The sequence below is a fragment of the Anomaloglossus baeobatrachus genome, chromosome 12, assembly GCF_048569485.1.
Source record: "Anomaloglossus baeobatrachus isolate aAnoBae1 chromosome 12, aAnoBae1.hap1, whole genome shotgun sequence".
NCBI lineage: Eukaryota > Metazoa > Chordata > Amphibia > Anura > Aromobatidae > Anomaloglossus > Anomaloglossus baeobatrachus.
This window is the reverse complement of record NC_134364.1, coordinates 135,271,223-135,297,766: the sequence shown is the minus strand read 5'-3', so window position 1 is coordinate 135,297,766 and position 26,544 is coordinate 135,271,223. Positions and strand designations below refer to the sequence as shown.

Genomic DNA, 26,544 nt, shown 5'->3' with positions numbered 1-26,544 from the left:
TATGTTGTTCAAAAGGCTGCCTTTTTGTGGCAGAACTTTGGTCAAAAACTCAGCTTTGCAGTGCAAAACCCAAATGGCAAAAACAATTGACATGTTGCTTCTTTGAAAAGCTGAGTTTTTGACCAAAGTTCTGCCTCAAAAAGGCAGCATTTTGAACAACATAGTGTGAACAAGAAACCCAAATTCCCATAGACTTTGCTTGAATAGAAGAACACATCCATTTTGGCATTAAACAGCGCAGAAGAAAAAGCAGCAAAAAAGCAGGTAAAAAGCAGGTAAAAAGCAACGTGCGCACATACCCTTAGAGCGGTGACATGAGTGAGTTCACTTGATGTAACAGCTGTCTCTTCTGACGGTACCCCAGCCGTGACCTTAGATGAACTCAATTAACTTACCTGAGGTGAACTCCCTGAACTCATCTAAGGTGAACTCATTGAACTCAACGCTGGATTACTAGATTAGACTATGAACACACGTTGAGTATTTGCTTGCAGACATTTCTGCACCGAATTTGCATGTCCTGCCAGAAAAATGCACTGTAAATGCACCAAAAATGCATCGCGAGTAACATTCCTGCTGGTGCATGCCTCCTAATGAATTAGGTACACCTTACTCAAGCCATCCCATTCATTAAGAGTAACATGCACAATGCAAATTATAGCTTAGGTATCCATGGTTGTGTGGGGCCCCGAGGCTCGGTGTCGGTGCAGCGGTGCATTACCTTCAGGGACTCCACGCGGCTGGATCTTGTCGCAGGTAGGAAATCCTCTATTTTGATTGTCGTGACGCCACTCTCAGAATTGCGGTCAGTGGAGACCGCCACTGCAGGTTAGGGGTGCCTGGGGCTGATAGTAGGTGCAGTCAGTTGTAATAGCCTCCTGAGAGTGAGGCATGCCCCAGGGTCCCGTGTAGGTGTGTGGAACTACAAGTCGCAGAATGACTCACACGCACAAGCAGGATGTCTTTCAGGGATTTTACTCACTGATGGTGGCAGGGTGAGTAACCCGGGCGTAGCTGGGATGAACCAGGCTGGAACCAGGTGTCCTTCAGGCTGAGTTATGAGGGTGGCTACCAACTCGCCTTCCTTAGCCCGTTGTGTTTTGGGGTAACCCCTGCTTGAAGCCCTGCTGGGGTCGCCCAGGGAAGTTGCTGGTGCCTCTCTCCCCTTCTTTTTGGCCCGTTTGCTTGTAGCCTGGACCAGGTCACTCCGGCTGCTTGCCTCCTGTGAGCTATGGGCCCTCACTTTGCTACGTGGCTGCGGACTCTGTGGTGTTGTCTTGGGGGTGTAAAGTGCCCCCTCATGCAGGTTTGGCAAAGGACAGGTGGATCTATCCCTGCACTGGGACCTGTTACCCGTTTGGGCCTGGTAACTCCCTGACAGTCTCCTTACTTTCCACTCCGTTGCTCTCTCTTTAGCCGTGTGTGGATTTCGGGCAGCACTACCAGGTGACCGTTCTCCCCCGTCGGTAGTCACTGCGCGTACGTTTGTCAGAATTGTGTAGAGCTACAGGGTCTGCTTCTGCCCTCCCTGAACTTCACCACTCAACTGTCTTCGGCTCACTCTTCCCTCCTCTCCTGTTCTTGCCTACGTCACCTAGCAACCAGGCTCTCTACCACACCCCTCGAGTGGAGATGGAGGCTTCGCCCCCTCCTGGGATCCCCAGGGGTCCTCTCAAAGGTAAATGTGTGAGACCTGATCACTATGCGCCTGTGTAGTCACACCTCGGTCAGCCTTCTGGATTACCTGTTTTGTACTGTCCCCAGCATGGGTGCAGTACTCAGTGGTGCCTGACCAGGTCAGGGGCGCCACAGTTAGAATCAAAGCAACTTTTACTATATGAGAAGACATAACCATGGATACCGAAGCTAAAATGCCCTGCATGTACATTTCTAATTGGAGGGATTTACTATTATTATTACACCTACTACATATTGGGATAGGATCTTGGAGATGGGAATAACACTTTATGGAAACAGCCATCTTTTCCTCTAAGTTAAATCTGTTTTTGCTGCAAATAGCAGTCTTGTATGTAAGGACCGGTCTGATTCTTATGGTCCGACACATGACATATCATCACTTGACAATCAGCAGTAAGCGGTAAGTTAGATAGAAGGAAGACACCGAGTAGCATGCACTAAAGGTTATTGTTTTTTAACCATTTAACCAGAAAAGACTTATGCAAGACTTCCAAAAATCCTCTACCTGCAAAGTCTCCGCCACTGATATTTACTCTGACATTAACTCCAGCATAGATCGGATACGGATTCTGACCCCGGGACACACAGATCTGCTGGTCCGACAGTTTAGCTGGATTATCCTGCAATACAAGGAAAATGAGAAGCAAATACATCGCTGCCGGCCTAATAATGTGCATTGTCTGTCACCATTGCAGCTATACAAGTTAAACAGCTGTAACATGATCGTGTGAACAGAGCCTTACTTTAAAAAGGAAAATTAATTTATCTTGCCTTTTGTATTTAAGAATAGGATAAGGCTTCTCTGCATGTAAATATATATTATGATGTAAGGAGTTCATCCGCAGTCTGAGGTGACCCATGCTCTGCGGCCTCTGACAGGCTTGTGTGGCTGTAGTTAGGGCTCCTTCAGATCTCAGTACTATCTGTGCGTTCCATGGATAGCACTCGTATCTATGATAGTCTATGGGGCTGAGCACATGTCCGATATTTGTTCCTTGGACTGAGTGGTCCGTTTAAAAATACAGAGACATGTAAAATTTTGATCCGAGGGTTGGATTAAAATCAGTATTGCAAGTCAATGGGTCCATGAAAAAAAAAAATCGGACTGCATGTGGATGACATCTGAGTGTGGTCTGTTTTTGACGGACTGTCAGAAAGGAGAAGGTGGAGAAACTGATGACACTTGAACCAAACACTGATTAAACTTTCATTAAAATAATCAGTACTTTTTCTCACACACGAAATAAGTGGACATCTGAGTGAGCACTAAGGGCTCGTGCAGACATCCGTGCAAATCGGTTTAAGAACAGACCGCCAATGCACGGAGTGGCCGCAGGTCTCCGGACCTGAGCGCGACACTTCATATATTTATATTTACGCGCCCACAGGGTCTCTCGTCACCGGGCTGGTGTCGGTTTGGGTTGTCACGGCGGCCTGGCCGTTTAGTGGCCCCTGCGGTGTCAATAAAGATGGGGATGGGGATGATAAGAGTAATTATTCGTGACACCACCTGTGGTGTGCGGCCAGTCATCAGCCGCCGCTGCGAAAGGTCTCTCTCAACTCTGGGGCAGATGGTGACACAGCTCGGGTGTTGCAGCCCTCCACAGGTAGAGCTAGGGCCCAGGGTGGATGTTGGAAGTAGTAGTTGCCTATGGAGCGGTGACAAGATGGGGAGGGTGCCGGCAGTGGTGGGACAACACAGAGGGTGCAGTTCAAGTTCTTTTACTCACTGATAACACACTGCCGTTGGCGTGCCGGGCTGCGCTGTGATGGGCCTCAGCCGATCTCAGATACTTCGGAGGTCGAGGCCGGTGTTTCCTTCTGTGTGTTCCCCTTTTGATGGTTTCCCTCCACTCCAGCTCCTAGGCCATGGAACAGGTCACGGGTGCCTTCCATACTCCCCGCGAACACTGGGATTCCCCTTCTTCCTAAGAACCCGGGTAAAGTCTTCAGCTCCAGATCATGGGCCTGACTATCCGTGTCCGTTCTTGTCTGTTCCTGAGTCCGACCTAAGTCAGACGCTGTCTGGTGCTCACTCACTACTGCTGGTGCTTGCTGCACCTCCCGAAGACTGCATGTGTCAATGTGATCGCTCCTAACTACCCTTGTGGGTGCCCCGCCTCCCGGGTTCCTGAACTAGTGGGCAAGAGGTCCCGTGCCTTGTGATGGTCACCCCTGGACCTACCCTAGCCCAGTCCCAGTTGGAGAGCTCCTGTGTTATGTCATGGATGGTGTATTATTGGTGGTTTACCAGTGCCGACCTCCTCCGTATCCGAAATGAATACTGCCCCTGGGTGAGGTGCAGTACCCTGTGGTGCCTGAAGCCGCAGGGGCCCCACAATATGAGGCTGTCATGCTTGGGAGCCCAATTAGCGCAGACATCTGCTTGAGCACTACGTGGGATGCAGGGAGCCAGCCAATAAAAGAAGGAAGAGGAACGAACCGCTCGACGTGGAACCACGGACATGTGAGAGATTGTGTTTTGTTTTTTAAATAGTAGTAGAGCTATGTGGATACACAATGGGGGCCATATAGATAATACATAAAGTAGATATATTTTTTTCCCTAGAGTTCATTTCCGCTTTTATTCAGAGTGGGCTGTGAGTACAATTTACTTGTCTCTGTATATACACTGCCTGCTGTCTGTACCCTGTATGTGATTTTTTTCTCCTGAAGAAGGAGAGGGCACTCTCCGAAACATGTAAAAAATAAACTTGTACCCTTGGACTCATTTTTTTATGTGACAGCATGGCGTTTAACCCTTTTCATTGTCTCTTGATTCTAACCTGCAAAATTACAGACACTGGGAAGGGAAGGGGAGGGGACTGGTCTGTCTAGGAGAGCAAAGCAGGGAGTGACCACCGTGGACCGGTCTGTTAGGCTAATGACCAGGTTGCAGGGTACGCAGCCTGATATCAAATGTATGTTTATCTGAAATGCTGGCATCAGAGTAAAAAGTAAAAGGCTGCAATAATGGAGCCGATGTCTGAATCCTGTGGCCCAGAGATCGTGCAGTAGGAATCAGCTGTCAGATTCCCTTATCTTTTGGCAAAACAACATTGGAAGCCTCATAAATTACATGGCGTCACTGCTGTGTGCGGATGACGTAATGGTTCAATATGGGAAGAAATGCCATTCTATCAATTAGTCAATAGTGCAACATTAAAAGTGGAGGTGTGTATTGTATTGTGATGTTCTGCAGCACCTGAGGTGTACTATGAGGTTCTCCAGCAGCAGAGGTGTGTACTAGGAGGTTTTACAGCAGCGGAGATGTATACCATGATGCTCTGCAGCAGCAGAGGTGTGTATCATGAGGTTGTGCAGCAGCTGAGGTCTATTATGATGTTCTGCATCTGAGGTGTATAGTATTATTTGGTTCTGCAGCAGCTGAGGTGAGCAATATAAGCATCTGCAGCAGCTGAGAAGTGTATTATGAGGTTCTGCAGCAGCTGAGGTGTGTTATGCTGTTCTGCAGCAGATGGAGTGTGTATTATGAAATTCTGCAGCAGTTAAGGTGTGTATTAAGAGGTTCCGCAGTAGCTGAGGTGCATTTTGAGGCTCTGCAGCTGCAAGGATTTGTATAATGAGGTTCCGCCACAGCTGAAGTGTTTTATGATGTTCTGCTGCAGCTGAGATGTGTATTATGGGAGGTTCTGCAGCAGCTGAGGTGTATTATACATAATCTTCCTCAGTAGCCACATGATTCAGCCTAGATTTGTTTTACAGATTTCCCGCAAAATAATTTACAGCATTGCCAACTGGTGTGAGCCCAGAGTGTGGAGTCAAGGGGTTATTCGGGATTAATATAGCATTATTCTACTACAAAATGTGTATGTGGTGCTGCACCTCAACCTGTTCAGATCAATGCCAGATATAACCTGAGGACACTATTATTATGCAGGGAAGTAAAAACGTATTTTCTAATTTTGTACCATCCCCTTTAACATCTGTATTTTCGCCTTTTTGGCCCCGAGTACATGCAGAGCAGGGCCACTGGCTACATCGTGCATCATTCTCACCTGTACATTTATGGCCTATGCACAGCACTTGTACAGTAGATGCGGATCCCACCAATGGCTCTTGCTCCTATCACCAGATCACCTATCACAGAACTGTTCCCTAAGCTTGCCACCGTCTCTTCTCAGTGGGTGAACGCCAAAAGCGGGGCGCTGCTGGACTGGGATAGATGGCCCTGGAAGCTATGAATTCATGAAGACTCTAATCCCTGGCGGGTCAGCAGAAGGGTGCGACTGTCGCGTGTACCATCTTGTGTCCCTGCCGGGAATGTGTGATATGGTTTTGCCTGTTGGTGACCAATAAAGTCTTACCAGTGAGTGGAACGGTTACAGGATTTAGGATTGTTTAGCTTGCAAAAGAGAAGACGACTGAGAGGAGACCTAATAGCGGTCTACAAATATCTTACAGGCGGTCACGCTGTAGAGGGATCAGTTTTATTTTCATTTTCACAAGGAAATACTAGAAGCAATGGGATGACACTGATGGGAGGAGACATAGATTACATATTAGGAAAATCTTGTTGAGAGTGAGTGGAACAGGCGGCCACGAGAGGTGGTGAGGTCTCCTTCAATGGAGTCTTTAAAAAGAGGTTGGATCTGTCTGGGATGATGTAGTGAATCCTGCTTTGAGCCGGGGGTTGGACCAGATGACCCCGGAGGTCTTACAATGTGTGGTTCCCTCCCGCTGTGTTGTCTGAGTAGTGTTCTGCCCATGGGGAAGGAGTGCGGGCGTTCACTGGGATGAGCCCTGGGCTGTGCAGTCTGTATAAATAATTATTTGTCTGTGGAAGAGAAAGCGCATATAGGGTCTTACCAGGTATGAGAGTTCACAAATAAGGTGCCAAAGGCACACTCACCTGCTGAGGTTGTGTCAGGCACAACTCCTATATACACATATATCAAATGATGGCCAGCAGCAGCCCCGAAGAAAGGGTTAAAATAATGGGAATAAGAGAGGTCCGGGTTTACTGCTGCACCAGAAACCACATGAATCCAAAGGTGTGTGATGAAATCCTCAGAACTAAAGAAAAAAAGATTTCATTACACCCCTTTGGATTCACGTGGTTTCTAGCGCAGCAGTAAACCCGGACCGCTCTTATTCCCGGTCTGTATAAAGACAGCCAGGCCCGCGGATCAGAGCACCCACTGACCCTTGTGTCTCCACACCATGGACACAGCATAAAGGGACAAGATCAGAATACATCTTTGAGGGAGAGTTCAGGTGTGATGAATTTCATATTAGGGAAAAAAAAAAAAAAAACTAAGACAATTTCAGCGCCTCTGAACCCATCAGGAGCTACAAGGTACTGAATCCTGTCAAAGATGCAGGGCCTACCCCTAGGAACCTGGAAGACCAGTGCCTGTAACAGCAAAAACACATATACAATCCCAGTTTTTCCCTTCCACAAGGATTGGTAACAGACTAGACTTGGACCCAATGGATGGCCACCCAGGGGTGGAGCCAATCCAGTCCACTAGACAACGACCAGGTGAGAGGGGGCAGACAGTCAGACAGAGAGTTAGAGTCTGTAAGTGTGAGAGGAGACGGACGTAATCGCACAAACGGGAGTGTGTGATGGTGACCTGTCAGGCGCAGGTGTGTGGTTGCCAGTGAAGTACGGTGGACTACTCCCGGAACCATAGTACCGACTGGGTACAGATCCCTAGGTCAGGCAAACGCTCCAGGCAGACCTGATAAAATCTACACAGTGAGGGGTCCATCCAGGACCTTACCGACCGTAAAGTCCGGAGGCACCAGCAGTGACGGGAGAACCAAAGACTGGAACAGAACACCAACCCTACCAGGTTCAAAAGGCATGCCGTACGGACTAAAGACTGAAAGACCACCAGGAGGGGACCCAAGATGCTGAAAGCCACGGGGACCCACCAACTTGAGAAGGGTGCAGGGGAAAGAAGCCACCAGTAAACTGGCACTGGGACTAAGGGGACCAGCGGTGGACACCAGCCTTCCTCCGGGTACCAGTTATTAAGTTGCCGTGAGTAAAGAACCCTGTTACACTGCAATCCCGTGTGTGGCCTACCTTGTTTCCGCACCTAACTGTCACCTACCCCCCTGGGTCCCTGGCCCTACTTGCGGAGGGCCCAACATCCAGGCTGCCACGAACATCAGCCCCAGCGGTGAGAAACTGTGCAGTGGCTGTTCCATCACCATAATTGCAACCCACAAGTGGCGTCACGATAGAAATTCTATAAACATTCCCCTGTACATAATCCCCCTTTTAAAAGCGATCCCAGGGCCATGAATCGGGCAACGGCCACCCAGTGAACTGTTCCCCGTACACATACGGCCCGGGACAGTGTACCCCATAGCCCTGGGGCGAGACACAACCTAAATCAATTTTCTTGGAATATGAAAAAAAAATGGTTTCCTGCCCTTGTTTGTGTTTTGGGAACCTGGGTAAAAAGTCAATTGGGTGTGGGCACCAAAGGGCAATTTTGCATAGGCCAAAAATAAGGCTAAGACCGACCCTCTTCTGCCTTTGTCTGGGTTTTTCTTATTGCAAAATTGCAAGTCTAGAATAGTAGTGTGATTGTGCAATTTGTTTGCAGCATACAAATTATTTTGGTGATGTAACTTGTCCGAGAATCGCAGTCATGCAACATATGTCGCTGTGTAGCCCCCACCCTAAGGCCTCTTTCACACGTCCTTGTCTCCGGTGCTTGGTCTTTTTCCTCACGTACCGGAGACACGGGCACACGTAGACCCATTAAAATTAATAGGTCTGCGCTCATGTGCGTGTTCTGCCATGGACCGTGTGTACGTGTGGAGCATACGTGCGTCCGTGTGCTCCACAGTCAACATGTACATTTTTCTCCGGCATCACGGGTGTCACACGGAACGCAAACGGACCACATGGAGGTGTTCCGTGTGACACGCGCCGGAGAAAACACACGTGTCAGAGAAAATAAAAACAAAAAAATCTTTACTCACCTTCTCCAGCCCTCCTGTCTCTGCCGCTGCTGGCACTTGCTGCCGACCGCGGCTCATTATGCTCATTGCATATTCACTTCACTGCGGCCGGAAGCAGCAGCACCGAAGATCAGCACCACGGACAGCAACGCCAGGGACAGGTGAGCAGAAAGTTCCCGTTCTCCGTGTGTTATCACGGAGAACACACGTAGGCCATAAACATGGCTCACGGAGGGCAAAACGCACCTTTGACACGTCTGTGAAAAACGTGCGTGGTTTTCCACGAACGTGTGAAAGAGGCCTAAATGAGAGAATCCTTTTCTCCAGAATTTGGCTACACTGAGCCATATTGCAGTATAATACACACTGATCAGTACTGAAGTTGTGGAAGGAATATAGATTAATAGAAAAGATTGATATTTTTTCTGAGCTAGATCTAAGATCCTCAGCACAACATTGTCATTACTGGTGGTCTCCCAGCATCTGCTGAATGTCTAGGCAGCTACATCTATTTCATGTGGAATACTTCACATAATAAGTAGCAGTTTTTCTGCCTTTGGGAAGATTTTTAATGAATTTGAACTCCTCTTAGGGTGGGTGCACACTATGAGGAGTGCTCCCAGCAGGAGACCGCAGCGGCCAATGCCCACGATCAGGGTTTGGACCGCTGCGGACCCTCTCTCTGTTCTCCCCGCGGAGAACACTTGCATCTCTGTAGCATAAATGGACATGCTGTGGCTCAGAAAGCCGCGTGTACGTCAGTTTACACTGCAGAGAAAAGAAGAACAGTGGGCACGGGATTTGTATAAATCTCATCCACTGTACTTCTACTGCACAACGCAGCGTTTTAGACACATTGGAAACACACTGCGTCCAAATCGCTGCTATTACTGATCGTGGACACGTACCCTTAAATGTAACGCATTGTGTGTTCTGTAAACGAAAATAATTTGGGGTTTTTCACATTTTAAGAATCATCTCATTAGGTTTAGCTTTAAACTATGTACACAGTTCTCTGCAATAAGCAGCACAATCTGGATGTAACAGTTGAGTTGTGTACCCCGGCATTACTGTACCTTCTGGTGAAGAAAATATTCTAACACAAGACCCCACAAGTCACTGAAATTCACTTTGTGCCCATCTCGCTCCAAGGCCATCAGCTGTTGTGAGCACTGTTTGAGCCTTTCTGCAGAAAATGCCCCGGACTTGCTGGATGTCATAGATCTCCGCGCCCTGGTTATAGGTTCCGTAAAATCTGTACTCGACCAGTCAGGATCTTCATAAAGCGTGGACATACACCTAATGTGAACAGTGTAATTACATTAAGGAAAACATGACACTACAAAGGTTTTATACTAAAAAACCTCAACAGCTTACCTTTATATGTGAAACCCAACAACCACATTGGTGCTTCAAAGTGTGTGAAGCCTTCAGAATTGTCAATGTTTCTGCCTGTGTTGTGAAGATCAGACTCTGACAGATCACTTTTCGTTAAAGGGAAGCAATCACCAGGATTTTGGTATATAAGCTAAAGCCAGTGCTATACTGGCACTATCAGGCTGATTCTATACATACCTGTAGTGCTCCGCTCGGATGTTTAGGTTTTGAAATCCAAGAAAGTAAAGTTTATAAAACTGGCAGCTTTTTGAGTGACAGCAGCTGAGGATCAGATAATATCAGTGGGTATTTGTCATGAACAGCCGGGGGAGTCAGTCAGATATCCCGCAGCTGTTCACGGATTTGTCAAGAACACGACTACTCTCTAGCGCCCCCTTAGTGTCAGGTCAATTTCGGAACTGCCAGACAATAAGTAAATGAGGCTGCTGCGCTAATAATGCCAAATATTGGAGGTCTCACAGCAAGGGCAAATGTATATATCACCGATTCCCGCTAATGGAATATATATTTATATTTATACCTCAGTACCCTTAATAATAGCACCCCAATAATTCTACGCCACAATAATTCTGCTGCCACCACCGAAATTTGGTACAGGAAGTTCAGACACCCGTTACAGATAGCATAAGGCCCTTCGGGTTTTGGATTCATAAATATAGAGCTTGAGGAAAGAAACTATTACATTTTATATATTTAATCCGAAAATAGGCAGTGTTTATAAAAATATACAAGAATTTACAAGAGGGAACAATACAAGTACAGTATACAATTACATAAAAATAAAAAGGAACAAAAAAAATGAAAGATTACTACTACCTGGTCATGGATTATGGCTCAGATATACGGGGAGAGGCAGCCCCTTGGAAATGGACAATCCTATACACAGCATGTATATCCTCTGGCATTGACAGAGTGTACTAAGACACTGGCTTTTATTAACCTCTGTCCGACCCGAAGCCCCCACCTCTGCTGACATCATGTAAGGGTGGGGGTTTTCCCCTCTTCCAAAATTATGGAATCCTCATGGTCCTTATATCTCAGTGTGGGAGCATCCTACGCGGACGATATTACCGTCGTATTTTATTTTAGGATTTCAGCAGAAGGTGGATACCACACAAGGGGGATCTGGCATGTTCTGGGGGGCAGATATTAATTTGTGGCTCTTCCGTATGTCCTACAATTAAGCTTAAATATGTGAGATGTGCGTTATGGAATTTTGAGATCAGCGGTATGCCCGCCATATCTGGGGGACATAAGTATCTCGCAATATTAATACTTCCCCAACAGAGACAATACGGCTGCCCTAGCTTTTTGATCAGCAAAGCTATATTCCTGCAGGAAACTTGTACTCCACCCCTGTGTATACAGATTGTAGTCTGAGAGTCTCTGGCTACGCAGGGGGTCTTTGAAGAGCTGGGAAGAGGTGTTGTAAGATAATTGAAAGGTACCTGTTACATCTCCTGACAAGGAAATAGTTTCCTGGCTGTTAATTTGGTAGGGCTCTGGAGGGAGGGAGGGAATCACCCCTGATCCAGAGACCATGAAAACATATCTGCTTATGATATTTTCATGCAAGTATTCATACTTATGTTAATTCTAACAGGGGGAGGGAATAAGTATTATACAAACGATTCACTTTTTCTCTTGCAGGACCTGTGTGAGGTCATACCCATGTGACGAGAAGGGGCGGGGCCTCAGCCACCAGAAAAATGTTGCTTCGTGGTATCAGCTTTGTTGGCTGAGGCCCAGCCCCTTATGGTCACATGGGTATGACCTCACACAGGTCCTGCAAGAGAAAAAGTGAGTTGTTTGTATAATACTTATGCTAATTCTAACAGTGGGAGGGGATAACTATGAACAGACCCCAGATATTATCTGATCCTCAGCTGCTGTCACTCAAGAAGCTGCTGATTTTATAAACTTTACTTTCTTGGGTTTCAAAACCTAAACATCCGAGCTGAGCACTACAGGTATGTATAGAATCAGCCTGATAGTGCCAGTATAGCCTTAGCTTATATACCTTATGGCCTTAGCTTATATACCAAAATCCTGGTGATCGGTTCCCTTTAAATAAAACAGGTTGCCTTCTTACTCCTGATTGTCCTATTGATTTCAGACAATCAAATTATCTGCTAATTGTAAGGGGTTCACAAACTTTCAAGCAGCTCTATATATAGTTTAAAAGGAGTATTATAAACACTCAATATTTGCAATAATTACATTTTTCTCTAATTGGTCACCAGCAGATGTCAAGGGGTGCTGATGTATTTGTGTACACATCACACCCTATGAAAGGGAACACATGACATTTTGTAATTATGCAGACGATCTGGAGACTGGATAGGAAAATAAACTAATGGCTTCAGCAACGCGTTCCTTTATTCTATAATCCATATTTACAGAATAGCTGTAACAATACACTGATATCATACCATGTGGATCCAGACACCCCGGATAGGTAAGTGATGCTATCCAGTAACTTCAGATCCTGCAGGCCCTTCAGACTACCGTAGAATGACGTCATGGCTCTCGCTCCCCCTCCAGAGCCCAGAACCGCAACCACAGGAACCTGTGCAAAAGTCAGATGGTTACGGTCTCAGATGTAAAGACTTTTCTATGTGGTTTATTTGTGTCAAAGAGTAAAACTGATTCAGGAAAATATGTTTACATTGCTTTACAGGGAATCTGTCACCAGGTTTTTGCTCCCCCATCTGAGAGCAGCATAATGTAGGGGCAGAAACCCTGATTCCAGTGATGTGTCACTTACTGAGCCGTTTGCTGTCATTTTGCTAAAATCAGTGTTTTCTCTGCTGCAGATCTAGCAGTTATACAGAGCTCATGTATATTCTCGACTACCTGCAGCGGCCAAGTAGTCCTGTAATGATAAAATCACTGATTAATCAGCAGGAGGTTATCAAAAGTACACTGCACAGCCCAGTAAGTGACATCACTGGAGTCAGGGTCTTTGTCTCTACGTTATGCTGTTCTCAGGACAAATTCTCTTTATGGGGTTTTCACACAATTGAAAGTCATCACTAATTCACAGGATGGTCAAGGTAGTTCTATAAGCAGAGTCTGAACAGGGCAGAAGTGCGTATGCTGTAACTTTGCTTGAGGACGCGTGATGTGCCAGCAGTCCTACCATCAAGTGGATTCTGACAATGTCAAACAGGCCTGGACATGCCAAAATTAGGGGATCCCAGGCATGACTGACCTGGCATAAGTGACGCCTACTGGACTAGTCCTAGCTCAATTACATGTTAAGCTGCAGTTCAAGGTTTCATTCCCACCTCAGTATTTTTGCATGTGTTCGTGTGCCAAAGCCGGGAGTGGAACTTCCAGAGAAAAACTATAAGGCCGGGGCCACACGGGAACTACTCCGATCCTCGCATGATACTCGGCTCATGCTCGCAGCACAGCAGGAGCCGAGTGTCATGCGAGTGTCACTGCGACTGAGGTCCGACTGTGCGATCGACCACAGCTGCGGGGGGTGGCATGGCGCTGAGGAGGGGCGGCCCGGCGCTGAGGAGTGGTAGGCAGGAGGGGAGGGCCGGCGCTGAGGAGGGGTAGGCAGGAGGGGAGGGCCAGCGCTGAGGAGGGGTAGGCAGGAGGGGAGGGCCAGCGCTGAGGAGGGGTAGGCAGGAGGGGAGGGCCGGCGCTGAGGAGGGGAGGGAGGGATTTATCTCCCTCTCTCCTCCATAGCTGACTATTGCCATTCTCGCCCTGCACTCGCAGTACATCAATGTACCGTGAGTGCAGTGTGATTTTTATCTCGCCCTATACACTTGAATGGGTGTGAGAGAAACAGAGTTGCATTACACCCGCGGCATGCTTCGATTATTTTATTGGTTCGATTAGGGTTGAGAAAATAATCGCTCATGTGCGCTGACACACAGGCTAATATTAGTGTTTTATCGCACTCCACTCGCACAGATTTTCATGCCGTGTGGCTTAGGCCTAATTGAAAGATTGACACCTTTGTGTTTTGGAGACACTCCTGGTTTTGGCATAGAAATACTGCTAAAATACTGACCAAAAGAATTGATATATAATGAAAGAAATGAAAAGCAATAAAGTCACAGGTGCACACCCATACAAAAATTACATTTTATTAGCACACAATAGCGCCAAGATTAAAAACAGTTCTAACCATAATCTCCCCATCAGAATAAGATATTGGAGACCGATATATAAATCTGAAGGTCTTCACACCCAAATAATGAAAGTATATAATGCCTCAAATAAATGATTACAGCCGGGTTTGAATCTATATAGTTTAAAGAGTAATTCAGTAATGCCAGTGTCCCAAGCCAGATCCAAAGAGAGAATAAAGTCAATAAACTACAGTAAATACCATGCAACCAAACAAAAATGCAGAAACAAGGCGGCGTCCCTGTATTATTAGTAGGTATTAAATACGCTTAGATAACAATACTCAGGCAATGATGAAATAAAGGACATAGTGATCAGCAGTGGGTGTAGGAAAGCTCAAGGAGCGATAATAAAGGTCACAATAATCTGTATACAGTGGGGAACATAAGTATTTGACACACGGCCGATTTTGCACGTTTTCCCACCTACAAAGAATGAAGAGGTGTGTAATCTTTATTGTGGGTACACTTCAACTGTGACAGACAGAATTTAAAAATCCAGAAAAGCACATTGTATGATTATTATTTAAAAATCCTACAATGTGCTTTTCTGGATTTTTTTTTTTATTAATTTAATATTTTTTAATTAACTTGCATTTTGTTGCGTGAAATAGGCATTTGATACAATAGAAAAAACAAAACTTAATATTTGGTACAAAAATCTTTGTTTGTAATTAGAGGTCAGAAATTTCTTGCAGTTCTTGACCAAGTTTGCACACACTGCAGCAGGGATTTTGGCCCTCTGCTCCATACAGATCTTCTCCAGATCTTTCAGGTCACTCCTCCATAAAAGATTTTCTCCAGATCTTTCAGGTTTCGGAACTGTTGCTGGGCAACACTGAGTTTCAGCTCCTCCAAAGATTTTCTATTGGGTTCTGGAGACTGGCTAGGTGACACCGGGAGACATTGAAATGCTTCTTACCGAACCACTCCTTAGTTGCCCTGACTGTGTGTTTCGGGTTATTGTCACGCTGGAAGACCCAGCGTTGACCCATCTTCAATGCTCTTACTGAAGGCAGGAGGTTGTTGGCCAAAATCCCGTGATACATGATCCCATCCATCCTCCCTTCAATACAGTGCAGTCATCCTGTCTACTTTGCAGAAAAGTACTCCCAAAGTGTGATATTTCCACCACCATGCTTTATGTTGGGATCGTGTTCGTGGGTTGTATTAAACTTCAAATGGGCCTGGGCATGTGCTGGCGTGAGCAGGGGGACCTTGTGTGCCATGCAGAAATGTAATCCATGAAGGTATATAGTGTATAAGCCTTGAGACTGTGGTCCCAACTCTACTCAGGTCATTGGCCAAGTCCTCCCATTTAGTTCTGGGCTGATTCCTGACCTTTCTAAGTACTATCCTTACCGAATGAGATGAGTTCTAGCATTGAGCCCCAAACCAAGTAAGGCTGACAGTCATCTTGTGTTTCTTCCATTTTCTAATAATTGCATCAACAAATGATGCCTTCTCACCAAGCTGCTTGCCTATTGTCCTGTAACTCATCTGAGCCTTGTACAGGTCTACAATTTTGTATAAGTTCTCCTTAGACAGCTCTTTGGTCTTGGCCATGGTGGAGAAGTTTGAGTGTGATTGAGTGTCTTTTTGAGGTGTCTTTTATATAGGTAACAAGTTCAAACAGGTTCAATTAATACAGGTAATCAGTGCAGAGTACAAGGTTTCCTTAAAGAAAAAAATAACAGTTCTCTGAGAGCTAGAATTTTTGTGATAATATGCCGGCCTTTACTGTATCTGACTTCAGGTGTTGCTAATTTGCGGGTCTTTCTGCCTTGAGTTTTGTCCTAAGGATGTGAAGTGCAGCTTGATGAGGTTGATAGCTGGTGATTGCCACGTCTTTGCCTTAAAAAACCCCAAACCTACTGGGTTGCTTCTGCAATATGTTTTGGGTCATTGTCCATCTCTACTGTGAAGCACTCTCCAATCAACCTTTGCTGCATTTGATTGAATCTAAGTAGAAAGTCTCGCTCTGTACACTTTAGAATTCATCCGGTTGCTTTTGTCTTCAGACACATCATCAATATACACTAATGGTCCAGGGCCATTGGGAGCTATGCATGCCCATGCCATCACACAGTCTCCACCATGGTTTACAGAAGATATGGTGGAATATAGAGAATCCATTCAAAGTCTTTTCTATACTTTCTTCTTTCCATCATTCTGTACAGCATATTAGTTTCATCTGCCCACAGAATGCTTATCCAGAACTGGCCTGGCTTCTTTAGACTTTTTATTTTTTTGCAAAGTCTAATTTTACCTTTTAACTTTTAAGGCTGATTAATGGTTTGCACTTTGCTGTGAACCCTTTTCAACAAGCATGGTTTAGGAGTTGTTTTTCTCCTGTGTGATAACTGATCCTTTACCCCAATTTCACTACCACTTTCCATCCATTTCCCTTCTTTTGAGGTGCACTCTGTCCGCATCTACTCCCCCTTCAACTGGCTGTCATTTTCCACCCCCCAGGGTCAAACATCACATTGTTTGACCCCTTCACCACCTAGCTACTTCATTTCATTTGCACGGACATCCCCACTGTCATCATGGGTGACTTAAATATCCCCAATTACACTTCCAACTCAGCTGTCTCTAAGCGTCTAACACTCTCTTCCTACTTCCGCCTCGCTCTATGGTCCTCCGCAGCCACCAGCAAAGTTGGCCAATCACTGAACCTCATCTTCACCCACCTCTGTTCCCCATCTAACCCTCACCGCTTTGCATCTGACCACAACCTACGTATATGCTCTTCCCTCTCCTTTCCAAGTGGACAATCCTCGCATCACAAACTTACACACCTTCACAGGCATCTTAAACACCTTGATTTACACTGACGCTTTGTGACGCCCTCCTTCCTCTTCGTGACATAGATTTCTTACATGATTGAGACATTGTTGCCACTTTATATCATACTCCAATAGCTTCAGCTTTCGAGTCAGCCACCCCACCGACGTACAAAAAACTCACCCAATCAATCAACAGCTAACCCTGGCACAACAGCCTGACTAAAGAACGGAGATGGGCTTCCAGAATTGCTGAGCAGAGATGGAAGAGATCCCATTTTAAAGAACAGCTCATTAAATACAAACAGTCCATCACCAATGTCAAGTCCACAGTCAATGCTGCAATACAAACCTACTTCTCATCTCTCGTAACCTCCCTGTCTCACAACCCTAAACAGCAGTTCAACACTTTCAATTGTCTCCTCCATCCCTCAGCACCACCTCCCTCTCCTCTCATCTCAGCTGAAGAGATTGCCTCATACTTGAAGCAAAAGATTGATCACATCAGAGAAAACTTTGCCCTACAGTCCCCACAGCCTCTCCTCATAACCACTCAGCACTCTTCATCCAAAACCAGCTTCTCCGCTATGACAGAAGTGAAAATTTCCTCTTTCATCTCTAGATAACACCTCACCACTCGTGCACTTGACCCGCTCCCTTCTTATCTCATCCCAAACTTCCCCACATCATCCCAACCCTAAAGGTCGCTTTACACATAACGACATCGCTAATGAGATGTCATTGGGGTCACGGAATTCGTGACGCACATCCGACCTCGTTAGCGACGTCGTTGCGTGTGAAACGCAGGAACGACTGTTAATGATCAAAATTACTTACCTTATCGTTGATCGTTGACGCGTCGTTCCATTCCTAAATATCGTTGCTGTTGATGGACGCAGGTTGTACGTCGTTCCTGTGGCAGCACACATCGCTACGTATAACACCACAGGAACGAGGAACAACCTCGTACCTGCGTCCGCCCGCAGTGAGGAAGGAAGGAGGTGGGCGGGATGTTAGTCCTGCTCATCTCCGCCCCGCCGCTTCTATTGGGCGGCCACTTAGTGACGTCACTGTGACGCCGAACGAACCGCCCCCTTAGAAAGTAGGCGGTTCACCGGCCACAGCGACGTTGCTAGGCAGGTAAGTAGTGTGACGGGTGTTAGCGATGTTGTGCGCCACGGGTAGCGATTTGCCTGTGACGCACAACCGACAGGGGCGGGTACGCTCACTAGCGATATCGATATCGCAGCATGTAAAGTATCCTTAACTCATTTCTTCAACCCATCACTGACAATTGGTGTCTTCCCCTCATGCTTTAAACATGCTTCAATCACACCCAACTTAAAAAGCCCCCCCCTTGAACCATCCTCTTTGTCTAGCCATCACCCCATATCACTTCTCCCTATGTCTCAAAACTACTGGACTAGCATGTCCATCTTGAACTGTCCTCACACCTCTCTTCTTGCTCCCTCTTTGACAGTTATAATCTGGCTTCTAATCACATCATTCAACTGAAACTGCTTTAACTAAAGTCACCAATGATCTACTAACTGACAAAACCAAGTGACACTACTGTCCTCCTCCCCTGGACCTGTCCTCTGCCATCGACACAGTGGAACATTCCCTCCTATTACAGATTCTTTCATCTCTTGATATTATATACTTGGCCCTATCTTGGATTTCCTCATACCAAACAGACAAGACATTCAGGATCTCCCACTCACACACCACGTCCTCATCTTGCGCCCTGTCTGTCGGTGTCCCCCAAGGTTCAGTTCTTGGACCCCTGCTCTCCTCTATCTACCTCTTTGGCCTGGGACAGTTGAAGTCCTATGGCTTTCAGTATCACGTCCATGCGGACAACACACAGATCTTACTTTCTGGACCCGATATCACCTCAATACTAACCAGAATCCTACAATGTCTTTCTTCCTTTTTTCTGCTCGATTTCTAAAACTTAACATTGACAAAACAGAATTCATCAACTTTCCCCATCTCACTCAAACCTTCCCAACAGACCTATCCATAAAAGTAAATGGCTGCTCACTCTCCCCATTCCCGTAAACTTGTTGCCTCGGGGTAACCCTGGATTTTGCACTCTCATTTTAAGCCACATATCCAAGCCCTTTCCTCCTCCTGCTGATTCAAACTCAAAAATATTTCACAGATCCTTAACCAAATATCTGCAAATACACTAGTGCATGCCTTCAACATCTCCCACCTCAACTACTGCAACCTGCTGCTCTGTGTCCTCCCTTCTAGCATGCTCGCACCCCTCCAATATATCCTAAACTCTGCTGCCTGACTAATCAAGTTGTACCCCTGCTGTTCCCCAGCCTATCATCTCTGTCAATGCCTTCACTGGCTTCCCATTGCCCAAACAGTCCAGCTCAAAACCCTAACCATGACACAAAGAAACATCCAATCCTCACAAGATCACCTTATCTCCTCCCCTCTTATCTCCTCTGCCCAAAATTTATACAAGAATTCACCCATGCTTCCCTCAGAATCTGGAACGCTTTACCCCAACATATCAGATTCTCACTTACCATGGAAACCTTCTAATGAACCTGATGACCTACCTCTTCCGACAAGTCTACAACTTGCAGTAGCCCTCATTCCTACCACTGCATGACCAGCTCTACCCTCACCGAATGTATCCTCACCCATCCCCTGTAGACTGTGAACCCTCGCATACAGGGTCATTTCTCCTCCTATACCAGTCTATGCCTTATATTGTTCATGATTATTGTACTTATTATTATGTATACCTCCTTTCACATGTAAAGTGCCATGGAATAAATGTGGCTGTAATAAAATAAAATAAAATAATAATAATAATAATAATAATAATAATAATAGTGTGAGGTCCAGACAGAATAGTGACCACAGGCATAGAGAGGCACACAGAAGAGAAAAGAGGAAATGCGAGTCCTTAACCAGGACCCCGACCACAGGGAACCTAGTGTAATGCAGGACCACAGAAAGGGGCACAGTTCCCTTCTTGAAATTCATTCATATTGAGGCAAGGCGAAGAAATACCAAACTTCAACTTCCGTTCCATTCAGCATTATGGTGGGCAGAAGACAAAAAGCCCCAGGTACCTGATCGCCAACTGTGTCAAGATACACGGTCCTGCCACTTAGACGATAGGAGGATACAGGCTAAACAGTAGAGACTGTACTCTCTGCCGCTACATGGGATGAAACACTGAATGCATATTTACACTCTGTTACCCATCCAAACAATCATCACGGATCCAAAACACAAAAAAAGAGAAAAGGTAAAGTACTAACTAGGGATGATCGAATACCTCAAATATTCGGCTTCGCGAATATCCGATAAATAGTTCGCCGCTATGCGAATATTCAATGCGCAATGTAAGTCTATGGGAAGTCCGAATAGTTGTTATTCGGGTTACCCATAGACTTACATTGCGCATCGAATATTCGCGAATAGTCGAATAGCAGCGGCCTATTCAGCAAATATTCGCGAAGCCGAATAATTGAGGTATTCGATCATCCCTAGTCCTAACCTACCAAGGCTGGGCATGGCCTAGTGTGCATGTGGCGGGGATATGTCTCTGCAGAGCTCCCAGCTGCACACATCATGAGCAAGAAGAGTAAGAATGGCTTTCTGCCAGGCCATAAACATCCCAAAAACATAGTTATGCACAGGTCTCCCCCAAGAGTGTGGGGTGCATCCCCGATAATATGACCCTGGGGGTGTCCCCATCTCTATTACATGTGCTGAATGCAGTCAATAAATGTAACTCCACACTATTCAAGCTGACAGGCCAAGTGGCCTATATACAGGAGACCATTTCATTAATCCGCCATGACATGCAAAAAGGGGCAGAGTGCACTACAGCAGTAGACGGGGGAGATGGTGAGCTGGCAGATGCCCTCCCTCCGATTTATAGGAATATTCAAAGACACACACAATCAGATCCTACTGAACTAAACAAAACCTTCCAAGACCGGTCTGAGACTCAGACTATGTCTGCCTCCAACTGACACTAAGCTAAACTATGGAAGGCCTGGTGTTAGCAGGCAAGGTGCAGTGAAGGAAATAAGTATTGGATCCCTTGCTGATTTTGTAAGTTTGCCCACTGACAAAGGCATGAACAATCTATAATTTTAAGGGTAGGTTCATTTAACAGTGAGAGATAGAATATCCAAAACAAAATCCAGAAAATCACATTATATAAATTAATTTGCATTCTGTAGAGAGAAATAAGTATTTCATCCCTCTGGCAAACAAGACTTAATACTTGGTGGCCGTCCCCTTGTTGGCAGCCCAGCAGTCAGGAGTTTCTTGTAGTTGATGATGAGGTTTGCGCACATCAGGAGGAATTTTGCTGCATTCTTTTTTGCAGATCATCTCTAAATAATTAAAATTTTGAGGCTGTCACTTACCTTGGAGCTTCAGCTCCTCCTACGTTTTCTATGGGATTAAGGTCTGGAGACTGGCTAGGCCACTCCATTACCTTTATGTTCTTCTTTTTGAGCCACTCCTTTGCTGCCTTGGCTGTATGTTTTGGGTAATTGTCATGCTGGAAGACCCAGCTAGCTACGACCCATTTTTAATGTCCTGGTGCAGGGAAGGAGGTTGTCACTCAGGTTTTTACAGTACATGGCTCATTGTCATTGTCCCATTAGGGTGGTGAAGTAGTCTTGTACCCTTAGCAAAGAAACACCCTCAAAACATAATGTTTCCACCTCCATGCTTGACAGTGTTCTTTGAGTCATAGGCAGCAGTTCTCTTTCTCCAAACACAGTAAGTTGAGTTAACGCCAAAGAGCCCAATTTTTGTCTCATCTGACCACAGCACCTTCTCCCAATCACTCTCAGAATCATCCAGGTGTTCATTGGCAAACTTCAGGTGGGCCGGCTGCACATGAATCTTCTTCAGACGGGCCGGCTGCACATGAATCTTCTTCAGACGGGCCGGCTGCACATGAATCTTCTTCAGACGGGCCGGCTGCACATGGGCCTTCTTCAGACGGGCCGGCTGCACATGGGCCTTCTTCAGACGGGCCGGCTGCACATGGGCCTTCTTCAGACGGGCCGGCTGCACATGGGCCTTCTTCAGACGGGCCGGCTGCACATGGGCCTTCTTCAGACGGGCCGGCTGCACATGGGCTTTCTTCAGACGGGCCGGCTGCACATGGGCTTTAGTCAGACAGGCCGGCTGCACATGGGCTTTCTTCAGACAGGCCGGCTGCACATGGGCCTTCTTCAGACGGGCCGGCTGCACATGGGCCTTCTTCAGACGGGCCGGCTGCACATGGGCCTTCTTCAGATGGGCCGGCTGCACATGGGCCTTCTTCAGACAGGCCGGCTGCACATGGGCTTTCTTCAGACGGGCCGGCTGCACATGGGCCTTCTTCAGACGGGCCGGCTGCACATGGGCCTTCTTCAGACAGGCCGGCTGCACATGGGCTTTCTTCAGACGGGCCGGCTGCACATGGGCCGTCTTCAGACGGGCCGGCTGCACATGGGCTTTAGTCAGACAGGCCGGCTGCACATGGGCTTTCTTCAGACGGGCCGGCTGCACATGGGCCTTCTTCAGACGGGCAGGCTGCACATGGGCCTTCTTCAGACGGGCAGGCTGCACATGGGCCTTCTTCAGACGGGCCGGCTGCACATGGGTCTTCTTCAGACGGGCCGGCTGCACATGGGCTTTAGTCAGACGGGCCGGCTGCACATGGGCTTTAGTCAGACGGGCCGGCTGCACATGGGCCTTCTTCAGACGGGCCGGCTGCACATGGGCTTCTTCAGACGGGCCGGCTGCACATGGGCCTTCTTCAGACGGGCCGGCTGCACATGGGCCTTCTTCAGACGGGCCGGCTGCACATGGGCCTTCTTCAGACGGGCCGGCTGCACATGGGCCTTCTTCAGACGGGCCGGCTGCACATGGGCCTTCTTCAGACGGGCCGGCTGCACATGGGCCTTCTTCAGACGGGCCGGCTGCACATGGGCCTTCTTCAGACGGGCCGGCTGCACATGGGCCTTCTTCAGACGGGCCGGCTGCACATGGGCCTTCTTCAGACGGGCCGGCTGCACATGGGCCTTCTTCAGACGGGCCGGCTGCACATGGGCCTTCTTCAGACGGGCCGGCTGCACATGGGCCTTCTTCAGACGGGCCGGCTGCACATGGGCCTTCTTCAGACGGGCCGGCTGCACATGGGCCTTCTTCAGACGGGCCGGCTGCACATGGGCCTTCTTCAGACGGGCCGGCTGCACATGGGCCTTCTTCAGACGGGCCGGCTGCACATGGGCCTTCTTCAGACGGGCCGGCTGCACATGGGCTTCTTCAGACGGGCCGGCTGCACATGGGCCTTCTTCAGACGGGCCGGCTGCACATGGGCCTTCTTCAGACGGGCCGGCTGCACATGGGCCTTCTTCAGACGGGCCGGCTGCACATGGGCCTTCTTCAGACAGGCCGGCTGCACATGGGCCTTCTTCAGACGGGCCGGCTGCACATGGGCCTTCTTCAGACGGGCCGGCTGCACATGGGCCTTCTTCAGACGGGCCGGCTGCACATGGGCCTTCTTCAGACGGGCCGGCTGCACATGGGCCTTCTTCAGACAGGCCGGCTGCACATGGGCTTTAGTCAGACAGGCCGGCTGCACATGGGCTTTCTTCAGACAGGCCGGCTGCACATGGGCCTTCTTCAGACGGGCCAGCTGCACATGGGCCTTCTTCAGATGGGCCGGCTGCACATGGGCCTTCTTCAGACAGGCCGGCTGCACATGGGCTTTCTTCAGACGGGCCGGCTGCACATGGGCCTTCTTCAGACGGGCCGGCTGCACATGGGCCTTCTTCAGACAGGCCGGCTGCACATGGGCCTTCTTCAGACAGGCCGGCTGCACATGGGCTTTCTTCAGACGGGCCGGCTGCACATGGGCCGTCTTCAGACGGGCCGGCTGCACATGGGCTTTAGTCAGACAGGCCGGCTGCACATGGGCTTTCTTCAGACGGGCCGGCTGCACATGGGCCTTCTTCAGACGGGCAGGCTGCACATGGGCCTTCTTCAGACGGGCAGGCTGCACATGGGCCTTCTTCAGACGGGCCGGCTGCACATGGGTCTTCTTCAGACGGGCCGGCTGCACATGGGCTTTAGTCAGACGGGCCGGCTGCACATGGGCCTTCTTCAGACGGGCCGGCTGCACATGGGCTTCTTCAGACGGGCCGGCTGCACATGGGCCTTCTTCAGACGGGCCGGCTGCACATGGGCCTTCTTCAGACGGGCCGGCTGCACATGGGCCTTCTTCAGACGGGCCGGCTGCACATGGGCCTTCTTCAGACGGGCCGGCTGCACATGGGCCTTCTTCAGACGGGCCGGCTGCACATGGGCCTTCTTCAGACGGGCCGGCTGCACATGGGCCTTCTTCAGACGGGCCGGCTGCACATGGGCCTTCTTCAGACGGGCCGGCTGCACATGGGCCTTCTTCAGACGGGCCGGCTGCACATGGGCCTTCTTCAGACGGGCCGGCTGCACATGGGCCTTCTTCAGACGGGCCGGCTGCACATGGGCCTTCTTCAGACGGGCCGGCTGCACATGGGCCTTCTTCAGACGGGCCGGCTGCACATGGGCCTTCTTCAGACGGGCCGGCTGCACATGGGCTTCTTCAGACGGGCCGGCTGCACATGGGCCTTCTTCAGACGGGCCGGCTGCACATGGGCCTTCTTCAGACGGGCCGGCTGCACATGGGCCTTCTTCAGACGGGCCGGCTGCACATGGGCCTTCTTCAGACGGGCCGGCTGCACATGGGCCTTCTTCAGACGGGCCGGCTGCACATGGGCCTTCTTCAGACGGGCCGGCTGCACATGGGCCTTCTTCAGACAGGCCGGCTGCACATGGGCCTTCTTCAGACGGGCCGGCTGCACATGGGCCTTCTTCAGACGGGCCGGCTGCACATGGGCCTTCTTCAGACGGGCCGGCTGCACATGGGCCTTCTTCAGACGGGCCGGCTGCACATGGGCCTTCTTCAGACGGGCCGACTGCACATGGGCCTTCTTGAGCAGTGGGACTTTGTGGACACTGCAGGATTTTAAGCCATTACAGTGTAATGTGTTTCCAATGGTTTTCTTGGTGACTGTGATCCCAGCTGCCTTGAGATCATTAACATGTTCCCCCTGTGTAGTTTTAAGCTGATCTCTCCCTTTCTTCATGATCCTGGAGACCCCACAAGGTGAGATTTTGCATGGAGCTCCTGATCGATGTTGATTGACACTCATTTTGTATTTCTTACATTTTCTTACTACTGGCACCAGCAGTTTCTCCTTCTCACCCAGCGTCTTACAAATGGTTTTGTAGCCCATTCCAGCCATGTGCAGGTCTATGATCTCATCCCTGACATCCTTAGAAAGCTCTTTGGTCGCCCATGTTGTAGAGGTTAGAGTCTGACTGATTAATGGGGTCTGTGGACAGGAGGCTTTTTCCAAACAGTTTTTATTGATTTTACATATTCTACACAATATCGTATCATACGAAGTATTATCAGGTTACATTGACATTAAATAAGTCAAAATTATAGAATCCAAACTTAACTTACATGAAACAAACCCTTAAGTCCCTGTGCCACTCTTTAATATTTCTACTGTTGACGCCGTGCCTTGGTCATGTCATACCATCTTACCCTTGTCCTTCACCTTAGTCCCCGCTAAGTAATCCTCAATTTTCCCAAGCTGCCCTGGATTTCACTCAGAAGGTACCACTCCGTATTCCTAAAAGGTGCCACTAAATGATCTATTTCTTCCTGTTTAAGATAAACTTCAATAAAAGTTTTCCACCTACTAAAAAACTTGGTAGTCTTATTGTCTTTGTCCCTTTCTGCTTCTAGTTTCTCCATCCTCAAAAGATTATGTAATTCCCCGATGACTTCCCCTGTGGATGGAGCCTCCTCCTGTATCCAGTGCTTTAGGATGCACCTTTTAGCTATCATAGCTATATCATGTATGATTGCAAATGTCTTTTTGTCCCGAGAATTCAGTCCCCCTCTCACTCCGCCCTCAAAGAAGTGAAAAATCCACACCATTAGCTCTGGTTTGCAGGAAATTTTCCATGTTGTCTGGGCTAGTGTTCCGACTTGATTCCAGAACCTCTTTATCATCCTGCATTCCCACAGGCCATGTAACATGTCTGTTTTTTCTTTATGGCACTTAGGGCACCGTGCCTCCCTGCCCGGTATGTTGAAACCCAAAACTGCCCTGTGTAATATCCTAAATTGGGTGTCTCTCCAGCTCTCATTGGTGACTTGTTTCCGCATCTGAACCCATCCTTTCAATATGACCTCCACCACTTCTTGCCCTTTCAGTTGTTTTTTCCATGCTAAAAGTGTACGACTATCTTCCCGGGATATTAGCACACCTCTAAATGTTCGGTATATTCGAGAGACATTCAAATTTGTTACATTGCCTTCCATAAGCTCGTCAATCATACTCTTGTTCAGTTCCCTACCAATCTCACCCAGCTCTCTCATTATTCCATGTTTCAATTGTTCGTACTGAATAATGTGGAAGCCATTGAGGCTGTATTTATCAAGCACTTCC

At 48.0% G+C, this 26,544-nt stretch overlaps 1 protein-coding gene across 1 annotated transcript in view; it reads right to left on the bottom strand.

The window, feature by feature from the left end:
- The window catches only part of PLA2G4F (phospholipase A2 group IVF), a 178,854-nt gene that overhangs the window by 31,776 nt on the left and 120,534 nt on the right, over positions 1-26,544 (bottom strand). The window contains exons 12-14 of the mRNA XM_075330911.1: positions 12,477-12,613; positions 9,723-9,945; positions 2,204-2,318 (exon numbers count right to left, since the gene is read on the bottom strand). Coding sequence (XP_075187026.1) covers positions 2,204-2,318; positions 9,723-9,945; positions 12,477-12,613 — 475 coding nt within the window. The remainder of the gene's footprint in view (positions 1-2,203; positions 2,319-9,722; positions 9,946-12,476; positions 12,614-26,544) is intronic.